This window comes from Dendropsophus ebraccatus, chromosome 6, assembly GCF_027789765.1.
Source record: "Dendropsophus ebraccatus isolate aDenEbr1 chromosome 6, aDenEbr1.pat, whole genome shotgun sequence".
NCBI classification, from domain to species: domain Eukaryota; kingdom Metazoa; phylum Chordata; class Amphibia; order Anura; family Hylidae; genus Dendropsophus; species Dendropsophus ebraccatus.
This window is the reverse complement of record NC_091459.1, coordinates 57,889,681-57,905,259: the sequence shown is the minus strand read 5'-3', so window position 1 is coordinate 57,905,259 and position 15,579 is coordinate 57,889,681. Positions and strand designations below refer to the sequence as shown.

Sequence of the window (15,579 nt, the reverse complement as noted above, 5' to 3'; positions counted from 1 at the left end):
GGAAAAGTTACAAAGGCGGCAACTAATCTAGTAAGAGGAATGGAGCATGTTAGTTATAATGATAGATTAAGGGAATTAAATTTGTTTAGTCTCGAGAAGAGACATTTAAGGGGAGATATCATTCATTTATTTAAATATATAAATGGCCCCTACAAGAAATATGGGGAAAAGATGTTCCAGGTAAAACCCCCTCAAAGGACAAAGGGGCACTGCCTCCGACTGGAGAAAAAAAGGTTCAATCTCCGGAGGAGACAAGCCTTCTTTACCATGAGAACTGTGAATCTGTGGAACAGTCTACCACAGGATCTGGTCACAGCAAAAACAGTAGAGGGCTTCAAAATAGGGCTAGACAAGTTCTTAGACCAAAATAACATAAACACATATGTATAGAACAGACCCATCATTCCTCCCCTTCACCATCCCCTCCTTGGTTGAACTTGATGGACATGTGTCTTTTATCAACCTTACTAACTATGTAACTTCTTCAGCCACCGGGTTCAGACAGACTTAAGCTGCACTCACTAATTGTAATATCTTGTGTCTTTGAGCAGGAGCCATTCTGCAACACACAACACTAGACCCACGAGGAAATCTTGAAGCAGTAGCAGGTATGTTGCTGATTGTATATATACAGTATGTTGAAATGTACTGGGACCCGCCACTTAGTCATTCAGTATAGGTGTTTCATTCAATGCCATTGCTACAGGTATATAAAATTAAGCAGCTACCAATGCGGTTGCCTTTACAAACACTTGTAATGGATCCTTCCAGTGTGGTATTGTAATAGGATGCCACAACTGCAACATGTCTTCCTTCCTGGATCTTCTAGGACCACCTGTGAGGGGTTTTATTAAAAATGGGAAAGGCCTTTAGGATGTCAAAAAAATGGCACCTAAATTTTGTTTCATGAATGTAGTACCTACATTTTTTTTTAGACCCAGATACTTTGTAGTCTGTTACTATTCTCTAATTTTATATTATTTTTTGTAGATTATTGTGGGGGGCAGCCATCTTGCATGTTAATTTTTTAGGGGCACTTAGTGATATGTTTTACAGCAAGCCCCATGGATAGAAAACAATAGACAGGACCTGTCCCATTCACATAAATGGGAAACATTACAGAGCTTACTTTATCACTAGAGGTGAGCGAACCTCAAGCATGCTCGAGTCGATCCGAACCTGAACTTTCGGCATTTGATTAGCGGTGGCTGCTGAACTTGGATAAATTCCTAAGGCTATGTGGAAATCATGGATATAGTCATTGGCTGTATCCATGTTTTCCAGACAACCTTAGAGCTTTATCCAAGTTCAGCAGCCCCAGCTAATTAAATACCGAAGGTTCGGGTTCAGATCGACTCGAACCCGAACCCAGTTCGCTCATCTCTATTTATGACCTTTGAAGAGATCATTCCACAGGGAGGGGGGGGGGCTCAGCTATGAGCTTCATATATTAAATCTCTATCTATTGTTTTCACCCTACACTGTAGTGCTGTATAGATTACTTTACAGCAGCCTTATAACAGACAGTCTGAGCATGCGGCACTTTATTACTGGGAGCTAAAGAAGTTGGATGCAGCCCTATAGAGTCCTGGAAAAAATAAATAAATACAGCCTATGGCTGTATCCATGTTTTCCATGACTCTCTAGGGCTGCATCCAACTTCTTCAGCCACCTGTATTCAAATGCTGCACAGTTGGACTCCATTCTCTAGTACCAAGCATAACCCACCGTGCTTCCGACAGAGTCTCCTTTCTTTCTACATTATATGTGTTGGTTGTTCCACAGTAAACAGAGATTACTTGCAGAGACCTGGATGTGTGGAGAGTAACTGAGCATGTGTGTCCTCCAGCACTCAGCTCAGTAGGTTGGTAAGCACTATCCCTAGAGATGAGCAAGAAGTACTCTATCGAGTAGCTATTCGATCAAATACTACACTATTCAAAATACTCATTTTGGATTGAGTATCAGTAAGAATGTGTTTGTCCTCCCACACCTGGCACCTATTTCTAGCCAATTACTATGTGTGTGTGTGTGGGGGGGGTGACAGGCCCTAGGAGCATGCTGGCATCGCGAGAACAGCATCTACAATCGCTGGCTGGCTTACTCATGTGACCTCCCAATTATAAGAACTTGGCTTTTCCTGCTGTCAGAGGCCATCTTGAAGGTAGTGAAGGAGAGATCCTGGAGTAGGGACAGTTAGCTGATTGTAGGCAGGCAAGAACCCAAAAGCCCTTCTTAGGGCTACTACAATACACAGCACAGTATATATCTACAGAATACCTGTGAATAGGCCGGCTACCAGCACATCTGCAACTTATTCTCACAGGCAGGCAGCTGCTAACTTTGAAGAATATTCTTCAGTTCATCTATTTGCTCCCACAAGACAGCATATAGCTCAGTCCATACAGTGAATAGGCTGCCTACCAGCTCATCATCTACTTAGACAGACAAGCAGACAGCTGAAACTTCTCCAACATAGGTTCTCCAGACCTCGTTGCTGTTACATTCTAATTGTAGCAGGGCAAGTTTTGACCCTCTTCACTACTTATAAAAAAAAAAAAAAAAAAATTAAAACAGTGTCACAACTTTTTTTGACTTGTTTGCTGTTACATTCCAATTGTAGTGGGGCATGTTTTGGCGCTCTGTGCTACTTATAAAAAACTGTGTCACACCTTTTTTTTCCCACCTATTTGCTGGTACATTCCAATTGTAGTGGGGCAAGATAGCAGTGGGTGCTGTTTGAGTTCCTCCATGCCTATGCCATCTGTGGTTGTCATAGGCAACGTGATTTAAAGGGGTGCATGAAAATGTTTCTTTTGCTTAAAATGTGGCCATGCTAATGTAGAGGAGAAAAGGTTTCCTTGTATTTTTTTCCACTTCATATAGAGGTTATATTGTGTTTGGAGTGTATAGTTGAGAGGCTGTGATAGTGGCATAATGCTACGACTTGGGCATGTTAGATGCACCCAGGCATGCTTCCCCTGCTGTCCCAGTTGCATTTCAGAAGTGTGTGATTCAATTTCTGAGGTGTCATTTTGGACTTAGTGACCTCCAAGTGGTCGAATTTAGGTTTCCAAGAAATAAGCATTTTTCTCCCATTGACTTTTATGATGTTTGATATTCGATTGAAAAGTCGAGCTTCGCGGTTGGTTTGAATTGAATTTCGAGCTTTCGAATATATACAATACAGTTTATATCAATCTATGCAGTGAACTTGATATTTATTGATGGGACACCCACTTTAACTATTGAGTACATCCTACAGTCCTCAGGAATATACTGACAAATGTGCAGCTCAGTTAAAGAAGCTGTCCCTTAAAGTGATACTGTCACCCCCTTTCTATATGAGGACTTCTCTACACAGTTGTTAAGCCTAAATTCTGTAGTTTTCAAACCTTACTGCAGGAAGTGGTATGGTAGGTCCTGCAGGAAGTGCTGTATTCTTTTCAGTCTGACACAGTGCTCTCTGCTGCCACCACTGTTCATGTCAGGAACTGTCCAGAGTAGTAGAAGTTTTCTATGAAGATTTGGACAGTTCCTGACATGGATAGAGGTGGCAGCAGAGAGCACTAGGTCAGACTGGAAAGAATACACCATGTCCTGTAGGACATACAGCAGCTGATATGTAATGGAAGACTGGAGATTTTTTAAAACTGGAAATAATTTACAAATCTGTGTAACTTTCTGATAACAATTCTTATTTTCAAGTACCCCTTTGATTAAAGCAGTATGGTATTCATTACCCCTCCCCCCAACCCCCAAACCATTGGTACAGTCTATTTGATAAGAGTAAATCATTCCCAGTCGTGTCTTTTAAAATAAAAAAAAATCTTTCAATCTGCAGCAGTCGAGTCAATGAGGTGTGGCATGTGCACTGTTAAGACAAGTGATGAATAGGAGAAATCCTGCCTAGGGGAGTTCCTAATGTTAAGGAGAGAGGGGAGGAAGAAAGGAGAGGCGTTGCAGGCCTAGGGCACAGACGCTCTAGGCCACACTTGTTTGACTCACCTGCTGCAGATTAAGGTTTTTTTTACCCTAACCAAGGCACCAGGAGCATTTTAAAAGACACGACTGGGAAGGACTTGCGCTCATCAAGTGGATTGTACCAGTGGTTTTGGGAGCTGGGTTGGGGAATACAGTATTGCTTTAATGATTAATAAGAGAGTTTCTGTTCATTTAACCTGTAATATTAACTTTCAGTAATATACAATATAATCTCATGTATATTAAGAATGAAATATGTAAATGGTTTATACTGTATATTCATTGTTTATTTAATTTTTTCTAGGCACAGTTTCATCGAAAACTGAGAAAACAGTGGAGAAGAATTTCTTACTCTCAAAAGACATTGTAAAGGGTAATGAACACCCGGCACCTGAAGCAGGTAAATGTGTGACTAATCTAGAATACTCAGACCGATCCCAACATCCCAACAGTGTTCCCAACATGGTGGACACTGTACCACTATATCAATCTCCACAACATGGCGGGATTGGGGCATGGTTTCCACGTTTGAAAATCTGTGGCTCATGTCTCCCTGAACAAAGAGTTGGCTGTGATTTTCCATCACGACTGACCCCTATGACCACTGACATTATCACTTGGTGGTTGTTCTAGACCAGTGGTGTCAAACTCAAATACACAGTGGGACAAAATAACAAAAAATTTGACAAAGTCGCGGGCCAACCTTAATAATTATCGAAGCGCGTATGCGGCGGTCCTGGCATTATCAGTGGTGTGCGTCTCCCAGCACTGTGCACTATGATGAATTAAATGATAAATTACTATGATATGATTAAGCCCCAACCCATGTAATAGCCAACCCCCCCAATATTGCCCCATGTTGTAGCCAACCCAAACAAAATTGCCCGACATAGTAGCCAGCCCTCCCAGTAGTGCCCAAATAGTAGCCAGCCCCCCAAGTGTCCTGTATAGTAAATAAATGAATAGGTCCCGGCACTCGCTCTTGTAAATTGCTTCTTTAAGGTTTTATTTTAACATAAATGCAGACGCTGCACGCGATGCGACCCTCCGGTCTTTCTCAACAGCATAAAGTAAATGGTCATAGTTACAAGCTTATAACAAAGAAAAGCATGTGATCCACAATTAGGTGACGTCATTACAAAACACATGTTATGTTAACTCATTCATTGCTGAAAAAATCCAATTGGATGAAATGAAATGAAATCAATGTAAAAATAATGTGGAAATAGGATATGCAAATCAAAATAATATATAACAGAGCACTTGAAGTCCTTTTCAATGAGAGTAGTAATTATCCTGTTTTCTTGAGCCTAAAAGAGAAATGTAAATAAACAAGGTATAAATGAGGCCGAATGATTGTGAAAGTGGTAAACAACCATTGGCGGAGGGAAGCTTACTGAATTTACTCCCTACGCACCCTGGAACCGCTCGGTCTGAACAGGGAGTATGAAATAACACACATTTAATTATGGTTCATATATCATCTTAGTTTAACCAATGGTTGTTTACCACTTTCACAATCATTCAGCCTTGTAACTATGACCATTTACTTATGCTGTTGAGAAAGACCGGAGGGTCGCAACGCGTGCAGTTTCTGCATTTATGTTAAAATAAAACCTTAAAGAAGCAATTTACAAGTGCGAGTACCGGGACCTATTCATTTATTTGGTTCATTGTTTGCCACGAGCACCGCGCCATCACAGTGCTGGAGTGCCGGTTGATATACCCAAGTGACTTGTCCTGTATAGTAGCCAGCCCCCCAAGTGTCCTATATAGTAGCCAGCCCCCCAAGTGTCCTTTATACTAGCCAGCCCTCCCAAATAGTCTCCTATAGTAGCCAGCTCTCCCCTGTAGTCTCATATAGTAGCCAACCCACCCCCATAGTCTCATACAGTAGCCAGCCCTCCTCAATAGTCTCATACAGTAGCCAGCCCTGCCCCATAGTCTGTTATATAGTAGCAAGCCCGCCCCATAGTCTCTTATATAGTTACCAGCCCTCCCCAGTAGTCTCATATAGTAGCCAGCCCCTGTAATCTCTTATATAGTAGCCAGCCCTCCCCTGTAGTCCCATATAGTAGCCACCCCCCCATAGTCTCTTATATAGTAGCCAGCCCTCCCCTGAAGTCTCTTATATAGTAGCCATCCCTCCCCAGTAGTCTCATATAGTAGCCATCCCTCCCCAGTAGTCTCATACAGTAGCCAGCTCTCCCCATAGTCTCATATAGTAGCCAGCCCTCCTCTATAGTCTTGTTTATAGTAGCCATTGCGGGCCAGATGTAATTCAAACTCTGAATTGCCTGGCAGGCCAAAAATAATGGTCTGCGGGCCAGAGTTTGACATGACTGTTCTAGACACTGGGGGACTTTAGTGCTGTTCAGTTTACTTTACAGCAGCCTCCTCTTACCACCACAGACAGAACAGGAAGCCTCAGCTTAGTTTTACACATAGTGGTGAGAATGAAAACTGCAAGAATTCAAAATTATTTTATAATACAGACAGAAAAATTAAAAATTAGAAAAAAGTCAACAAAAACTTATTAAAAACACATTATTTAAACAAACGATCATTTTCTGATGACACATTCCCTTTAACCCCTTAATGACCCATGACGTATCTCATACGTTATGGCGCCGTTAGGGGGGTTAACAGTGGGGTCGTGCCCAATTATAAGAACAATTAAATGCAGCTGTCAGACAAAGCCATGCAGAGCGCCATCTCCCCTCTGTGATGTGATAACGCAGGGAAGATCCCTTCTTCTGAGACGGCTGGGGCTCAGCGTTGGACTGACGCTGATCCCGTCCCGGCAATCCATGTATCTGGTCTGCTGCAGACCTGATAGATCGGTGCTGTATAATGCATACTACACTGATCTCAATGGGAGATCAGTTTAGTTGTATTAGAAGTCTCCCAGGGAGAGTTCTAATTAATGTGTATGTTAAAAAAAAAAGTTTTTTATTATTAAAAAATCCCATCCTCTAATAACTAAAAACTAAATATATTTGGTAGCGCCGTGTGCATAATTGCCTGAGCTATTAAATGATACCATTAGTGATTATGTACGGTAAACGTCGTAAGCGCTAGTGATTATGTATGGTAAACGTCGTAAGCGCAAAAAAATTCCAAAGTGCAAAATTGCGCATTTTTGGTCGCATCAAGTCCAGAAAAATTGTAATAAAAAGTGATCAAAAAGTCACATATACGCAAGCAAGGTACCGATAGAAAGAACACATCATGGTGCAAAAAACGACACCTCACACAGTCCCATAGACCAAAGGATACAAGCATTACAATGATGGTAATAGAGCAATATTAAGGAACATTCAGTCTCTTTTTAAAGATTTAAATTTTTTAAAAGCAGTCAGATAAAATAAAAGTAATGCAAGTTGCATATCATTGTAATCGTAACATCTTAGGGAACATGTGTAACATGTCAGTTTTACATCAGGGTGAACAGCGTAAACACAACCACCGCCGCTCCTTCCCCCGTTCATGTAAAAAAAATTGCGTTTTATTTTCAGTTGCACCACACATTTTTTTTTCCTGGTTTCACAGCATTTTTTATGCACAAATTAAGTCTGTCATTGAAAAGTACAATTAATAACGCAAAAAAAAAAAAGGGCTCATGTGGGTCTCTAGGTAAAAAAAATACAAGCACTATGGTCTTTTAAACACAAGGAGGAAAAGACAAAAGCGCAAAACTGAAAATTGGCTCAGACCTAAAGGGGTTAAGCAGTAACACACATTAAGGAGTTTTACTAAGCAGAATGTGCCAGAATCCAAGCAAAAATTAAGCCAAACAAGGGATGTGTATGCTTGGTACCAATTTTTTTTTAACCATCTGCCTCACTAGACAGTTTAAATAAAAATAAGAAGGTGTGGCTAAGAGGAGATACAAAATGCGCCAGACATCACCTTGATATATCGGATAGATACATTTATCACACAGGATGCAATTTCCTTGCCTTAATCACATCCTTATATTGGAGGGCAGGAGGCTTTGTCATCCTTTTCAGGTTTGACAATGACATTTCGCTTAGTCAGCTGAGTTGTCAGTAATTGCAGCTGCCAGTGTACAGCGTTCAATCAATACCCATTAGCCGGAAAGTGTGGTGCTAGGAGTACTTTCTCTCGGTAATAGGACATTATCTGAAGAGTACATAGAGTACACTATAATTATATAAGAAAAAGATCAATGAACATTGTAGATTTACCGCATAAACGCTTCTCTACCATTACATACACAGCGCAGTCCATGGACAGGGGTCAAGCAGAGGCAAGTAATAGACAACCCCTGTAAGGAGTGTGTTATCATTAACACATTGAGTAATTAGTTTAAAGTGTAAACTTATGTTTACAGGGGTTTGCACTTTTTTTTTTTTTTTTTTTTTTCGCCAGACAAAATCGCAGCAGGGATGTACATCCCCGCTGCGAGTCCGTCCCCAGCCCACCCCGTTAACCCCCCGGCCGCCAGAGCACACACTCCACCCGATCCCGGCTCCGGCCTGCCTTGGCGGTTCCCGGAGTCCTCAGCAAGTCGGAGCCGGGACCAGGCACAGCACACGCTCGCCCCAGTGCCCACCCGCAGCCCCGGCCGGGGGGTTTGCACTTTACAGAGGAAAGGAACACTTTTCTTCACTTCCAGCGTTCCATGTCCGCCACAATCCCTGCTCAGTATAAATTCTGTGGTGGAACTTGCCAATATTTCAGCAACATTGTATGGTCATTAGAGATGAGAAAATGCTTGGCATTTGAATACCAGTGACTGAAGAAGTTGGATGCAGCCCTAGGGAGTCCTGGAAAACATACATACAGCCTAAGGCCGCTGATAGTTTTCCTTTAACTCTCTCACACAAGGTTCCCTCAGAGCCCACATTGTCATGATCCTGAAGGACAAAATCTTTCCCAATGCCAGAACTACTATTAACTTATTTCACTCCTTAAAGGGAATTCCGCCTGTTATACTCCTTGAACATTCTGTGTTTCGGAGTCACTCAATGGACTGGACTCTTTAGCATGGAAGCATCAGAGGTTTCAATCAATAAATTACAAGTTATACTGAATTGAGGTATATGCTCCTGCAGCGAAGGGGTTAATGGGGCGGGCTGCTGACAAACTCGCAGCGGGATGTGCATCCTGCTGCGAGTTTGTCTGCCCATAGAGTTTACTGGGCAGGGATCCGCTGCGGATCCGGTACGTGTGAACGTACCCTTAAATAAGAAATGCCCCAATCAGCTTGTGGTGTGATACAATAAGACTCCATAGCCTAGGTTTTAAACCTGTGGTACGAGGACCCGAGGTTATATGACATGACTTTCTGCTCTGTGCTGTACATGGTGCTGTACATCCATGATTGTTGCAGTCAGTCAGTGACCACAATGGTCTTTTGCCACATATGTCAGCATCAAGTCCAGCAATTGGCTGTACTAATCACATGCACACAATGTCACTGCAATCGCTTCTCAGCCTTTTGGCTAAGATCAAGTGTAATCAAGCAGAGCTGATAATATAATTAGTAAAAGTTAAAGTGATATACAACCTGCATGATATACAGGTGTATCTCCTTGTGTGAGTGTGTAAAGGACTGGGATTTCCTGTGTTTAGTTTCATTTTTTGAATAGAGAAAAGACCAAATATCAGAATGGAGGAAGCATTGACCATAGTTTGGTAGGGAGACACCTAGTGGCCATAAGTATAACTTTGATTTAAACATAGAAAAAAAAAGAAAGCAAGCATAATTAAAAAAAAAAAAAAAAAAATGATTGCGATTGTTGATTTCATAAAAAAAAAACCCCACTACAAATCCACTTTAAGAATCTTGAAAAGCAAGGTCATACAGTATAATTCTAGGTCACATTGACAGGGAATATTTTATTATATTCTAAAATCATAATGCAACTGTATGGAGGGCTGGAGACAGCAGTGTACGTAAGGGAATGTCCCATGTATCCCAACAGTGCAGTATCCTCAAGGACACAAGGGGGGAGATTTATCAAAGGGTGTAAAATTTAGACTGGTGCAAACTGTCCATAGCAACCAATCACAGCTCCTCTTTCCTTTCACCAGAGCTGGAACCTGAGCTGTGATTAGTTGCTGTGGCCAGTTTGCACCAGTCTAAGTTTTACACCCTTTGATAAATCTCGCCCAAGGAGTCTTGGCTTATTCAATTGTTACCCAGCATCCAGTTTTTGGTAGCTACTTTGTTATGCTCTCTCTCTCTCTCTCTCAACTTTGTAAATGTGTCTGAACCTGTATCTCTGTAGATTTCTCATCCTGTACTTGTCCTTTCTTTCAGGAGCTGTTTTACCACTGGCCCTTGGTTTAGCAATCACCTCCCTGCTGCTATTGATGGTAGTTTGTCGTCTCCAGCTAGTGAGACAGAAGCTGAAGAAAGCTCGTCCATTAACTTCTGAAGAGTCCGATTATCTTATAAATGGCATGTATCTGTAGCAGTGTGCCCCTTTCCGATCCTATATACTTTAACTTATTATCCAAATACCTGAACATACTTGTGATAATTAAAGGGAAAGTGTCTTCATTTTTTTTCTGTATGTGGTGTAAAAAGAGGGAAGCAAATGTAAACAGATCACAGTATTGTTCTGATAAATGTCATCAAGATCATGGATAAAACCTGAGCAATCTGTCAGCTATTTCTAGCTGTGGAGAAACGTAGCTTTTCCTATATATTGTTGTATCTCCATTGTGGACTTGTTGCTTCATACATAAAGGGTAAGGAAGATGACATGTATATACAAAAATATCATCTGAGCTATAGGAAACATGTTAGCCAGTGGACAGGTTCAAGCTTTTGAAACAGCTTAGGTCTTTTTATTAGTAGAGATGAGCGTATTTATAGTACAAACAAAGAAAATTGCTTAGTTAGTTTGGCAATCTGCTTATCAGCCTGCTGTTATTGCAGTCCATGCCACTCCGTGCTGCTCCATCCCGGGTGCTTGGAAAAGCTGCATCCAATCCTAGGAAGCTTCTCCAAGGACTGGATTTAGCTTTTCCAGGCACCCAAGGCAGAGCGTCGCAGATTGCCGAGCTAACAAAGCGATTCATTTCGTTTCATCTCTATTTATCAGCCATATTTGATGAAGAGTACCGGATGAAGAGACTAAACAGTCCAAACTTTTTGTCTTTAGCCATTAAATATATCAACATTACTGCACATACACCCCAAAATACACCCAAATTATTATGCAAATATTATTTTTTTCAGGTTCTCCTATGTAGAAGATGCAAATTACAGTCAGTGTAATTTTCAAGTAATCATTCATTAATAATAAATCAAATTTTATTTATAAATCAAATTTTATTGAGCAAACCTCCCAATGAGAATATTTCTTTTTCGCAAATTAAAGTACCGTATTTTCCATCGCATAAGGCGACCCCTGACTTTTAAGCAGATTGTCAGGGGTTGCCTTATACGCCGGAAAATGTTAACCCCTGCTGCGGTCAGGCAGAGGTTAACTGCAGCTAAATAAAAAAAAAAAAACAACAAAACTTTAACTCACCTAGGGCCCGTTCCCCGCCTCCATGCGCCTCCCGTAGTGAAGTACACTACCTGCGCCGGGGACAGAGATCGACAAACCTCTCCCTAGCAGCCGAGCGCCTCATCGGAGAGGCTCGGAGATGTCCGGCTGCCAGGAGAGCTTCGGGAGAATGAGAGAGGCTTCGGGAACTTCCGGCGCCTCTCTCATTCTCCCGAAGCTCTCCCGGCAGCCGAGCGTCTCCGAGCCCCTCCGCTGAGACTCTCAGCTGCCCGGGAGAGGTTCAGCGATCTCTGTCACCGGTAGTGTGCGTCACACTGCCTGCGCCGGGAACGGTACGGGAGGTGCACGGAGGCTGGGAACGGGTCCTAGGTGAGTTAAAGGTTGTTTTTTTTTTTATTATAGTGGTCGCCCCATACGGTGGGGATGGGGCCATTTTTGAGCCCCCCCACCGTATAAGGCGACCATACCCGGCTTATAAGACGACCCTTATACTTATACTTTGGAAAATATGGTACTCAACCTGCAATGTTCCAAATTATTATGCACAAGAGTTTAAATACATTTTATAGGTAAAGAATGTAAAGAACTGAAAATGGTCATTTGTTGGATTTTAAGCATTAAGAGGTCATATTTACTAAAATCAAAAGCTATTTCAAGCAAAAACATTTTAATAAGCCAAATTACCAGGAGCTTGGGAAAGCTGGGAGTATAGTTCACACTCCTGCATATATATTGATCCCCCCAGGTTTAGTGTGAGCAAAAAAAGTCTTGGATCATTTTAATGGAGAAAGCACCCAACTTTTCTAAGGTCATGATATACTCAAGCAATGACTGGTGTCCCGTTAACATAGTACCTCTTCTTTAATATCTTCACAATTGGTTTATCCATTGAACTTGTGAGTTTTTGGATAGTTTCTCCTTTAATTACTTTATATGATATCAGAACAGCCTCCCAGAGCTGCTGTCTTGATGTGTACTACCTCCCAACTTCATATAGCTTTTGCCTGAGAATACTGCAATGGTTCTCAGTAGGCTTGAGGTCAGGGGAGGATGGTGGCCGCACCATGAGATTCTCTCCTTTTGTGCCTATAGCAGCCAATGAGGTATTTATTGCAGCATGAGACGGTGCTTTGTCATGCATGAAGATGAATTTGCTAGGGAAGGCATGGTTCTTCTTTTGTAATATAACCTCTCTCCCCATGATTCCGTCCCAAAACATGACTCCACCCCCTGCTTGCTGACTTTGCAGCCTTGTTGGCCTTGTTCATGTATGTCTGGGACCATTGCAGCCGTTTCTGCTTGTGAGAGTTGATTATGTCTTTATCTGCATGAACCCGTTTGTGCTCTGAATCAGCCACGCATTTCTTCACAGTAAGATGATCGTTTCGTATGTAAGTTTTTGTGAAATATCAATTGTTGTCCAAGGCATTGCAAGGCAAGCATCTGAAGCTATTCAGCAGAAGAGAGATCCTTTTTCTTTCCCATATTGCTTGAAACCTGTGGCTTGCTTAATAATGTGGAACATCTTTCTAAAGGCCTTGTTCCCACATTGCAGGTTTCGTTGTGGTGCTGCAATAATTTCTGTCAAGACTCTGCAGTACCATGACAGTACTGCAATAAAACTGCTAAGTGTGTGAACACAGCCCAAGTAGTTTTATTTTATTTGAGCAAACTAATTGTCACAGGCGTATATTTATTATTTATAAGTATTTATACACTATAAGCCCTGCCACTGCTTTTAGAGTAGACTGATGGTTGGTAACCTAGAGAACGAGCTATCAACAATTGGAGGTAAAGTGCAAATTATCTAGAAGAGAGAAGTTTGCTCAATAACCCTTTAAGACCCCTCTATAAGCCAAAGCAGAAGGCTGCAGAGTAAGGTGGCTCACACTTTGATGGACTTGACTGATCCAAGTAATGGTGTGTTTACACAGAGAGATTTATCTGACAGATTTTTGAAGCCAAAGCCAGGAATGGATTTGAGAAGAGGAGAAATCTACCATTATATGTGGTCATTTCATACAATTAAATCAAAATGTAAGTATGGAATGACGTGGTGTCTCACCACGGGTGTTGCTATTGGTTACACCCTCCATAAAAGCCTGTACTTTTTGAGTGTAAGTGGTGATGTCGTAGTAGCAGAGTTTCGCCACAAGATGTTGTTATCTTAAGTGTGTATATTCAGTTATTGCACAGCTGTAGTACTTAAAGAGTTACTGGTTGTTTGTATATCACATGGATCTGTAAGCCAATGAGAGTTCTTCTCTCCTATCATCTCTCTCTTTACTTCTCACTTACCCACTCCTCAGAAACTCACGGCCTATCTTACAGGGGCTGTAGGTAGGAAGTCACATGGGTAGAGGAAGTGTAGGGTCTTTTGCCATTGGACTCTGTAGAGGAAGGACACAAGCCAGAACGCTCTCTACAGCGGTCCAGTTGGGCCCTGGCCCCTGCCACGTCCCCAGCCTAAGTTGTGTAGTCTAGACGTAGACCAGTGCACATGCAGCTATCTACAGTTTCTTCTCAAGTAACGCTATCCAGCACTATGCAGTGTTAAACCTTTACTAGAGAGGACAAGTCAGGGATTATCTCAACCCATGCCGTAAATCAGGAGAGACACAGTGCAGGACAGTATCCATAAAGAAAGTAAAAGGAACTGATCTGCATAGAGCAAAGTTGCTAGAAGCCTATGAACTCTATCTCGCAGTGCTGGTGTAAGCAGGGAACCCTTAGCATTCCGCTCATCCCAGGTAACAAGGTCTGGGGCTTGTGTTACCCCCTAGGATGGGTCACTCGACACTGGTGGGCAATAGGTGGTGCAAAGACCAAAGAGTGAAAACACAGGCACAAGTATTCTCTCTCTTTTCTCAAGTATTCTATTATTTCCACCTCCGAAGTTCCGGCAGAGCACAGTACTATTTGGGTTGGGACTCTCTCAACATCCTCCTCTCTACTCTTCTGATCCTCAATTTTACCTCTCAGCACGCAACTCAGTCAGCATGACTGTACCACTCTTTTTACTCTCAGTACAGATCTCGATCCTCAAGTGTCTGATCAAGTGTGAAGTATTCTGTTAAGGCAAAGCTGTATGATCTACTGCCTATCTCAAGTATCTTCAGAGTAAACCAGATTTTATTTATGCTAAAGAGACTCTGTGATTTCTCATCAAGCACCAACACAGTACACACTCCTTGGGTCATCTCCCCTTTCCGTGGGTGGCAGTACCAATAGTCCGGGTGGGTCACTATTCCACTCTGGAATACCCTGATAAGTATTCAAGGGACCCCACAACAACCTTGCAGGTCACTGTCCTTCAGATACCTGCTTGTAATCCAAGATCTGTCCTGGGGTCCATTCGGCAGGAGATGCAGTTATTGTCCAAAAAACAACTTTTAAACTTGCAGCCCTTTGTCAAATTGGCGCGGCCTAGAGTATGCCTTATCTTGCACCGCCTCTTCGTCCCTCCTCCCCACCCTCTTCACGATTAGGAATGGCCCTGGCAGAATGTCTCCTATTCCTCACTTGTCTGAACCCTGCACAGGTGCCTTAACGATCCAGCACATGCAAATAAGAGAAAACCTGCCTGGAGCATTCCTAATGATGAAGAGGGTCGTGAGGAGGGACGGAGAGGCGGTGCAAGCATAATGCACAGACACTCTAGGCCACGCCAATTTGACACAGGGCTGCAAGTTTAAAAGTAGTTTTTTAGGACAATAACTGCATCACCTGCCTAACTGACCCTAGGACAGATCTTGGATTAAAGCAGCTATCTGATGGAACAAGCGGTTTGGGGAGGCCAGATGGTGGGTACAGTGTCGCTTTAAGAAGAGTACACTAGGGATGAGCGAACTGAACACAAAAAAAAGAGCCTATATTTACCTGCCCACGCTGCCCCAGTGTCCTCCACTGCTTACAGTCGCCTCCAGAAAGCTTAGCCAGTCCTTAACTGAGACGTGACAGCTCTGCGCCCAGTGATTGGCTGAGCAGGCTGTCACCCTTGTCAGGAAGTAGACGCAGCTGTGACTAGGGGAGAATGGACAGGTAAGTATTAAAGGGAATCTGTCAGCTCCCAGGCCCTGAGCACATGGCCGGCGTTAGGGGG

General features: G+C 42.5%; 1 protein-coding gene across 2 annotated transcripts in view; it reads left to right on the top strand.

Moving 5' to 3' along the window:
• Positions 1–11,233, top strand: part of LRP11 (LDL receptor related protein 11) — a 35,539-nt gene extending 24,306 nt beyond the window's left edge. For both annotated transcript variants that reach the window (XM_069973757.1, XM_069973756.1), the window contains exons 6-8: positions 552–608; positions 4,289–4,384; positions 10,277–11,233. In XM_069973757.1, coding sequence (XP_069829858.1) covers positions 552–608; positions 4,289–4,384; positions 10,277–10,431 — 308 coding nt within the window. In that variant the 3' untranslated portion in view covers positions 10,432–11,233. The remainder of the gene's footprint in view (positions 1–551; positions 609–4,288; positions 4,385–10,276) is intronic.
• Positions 11,234–15,579: the final 4,346 nt, after the last annotated feature.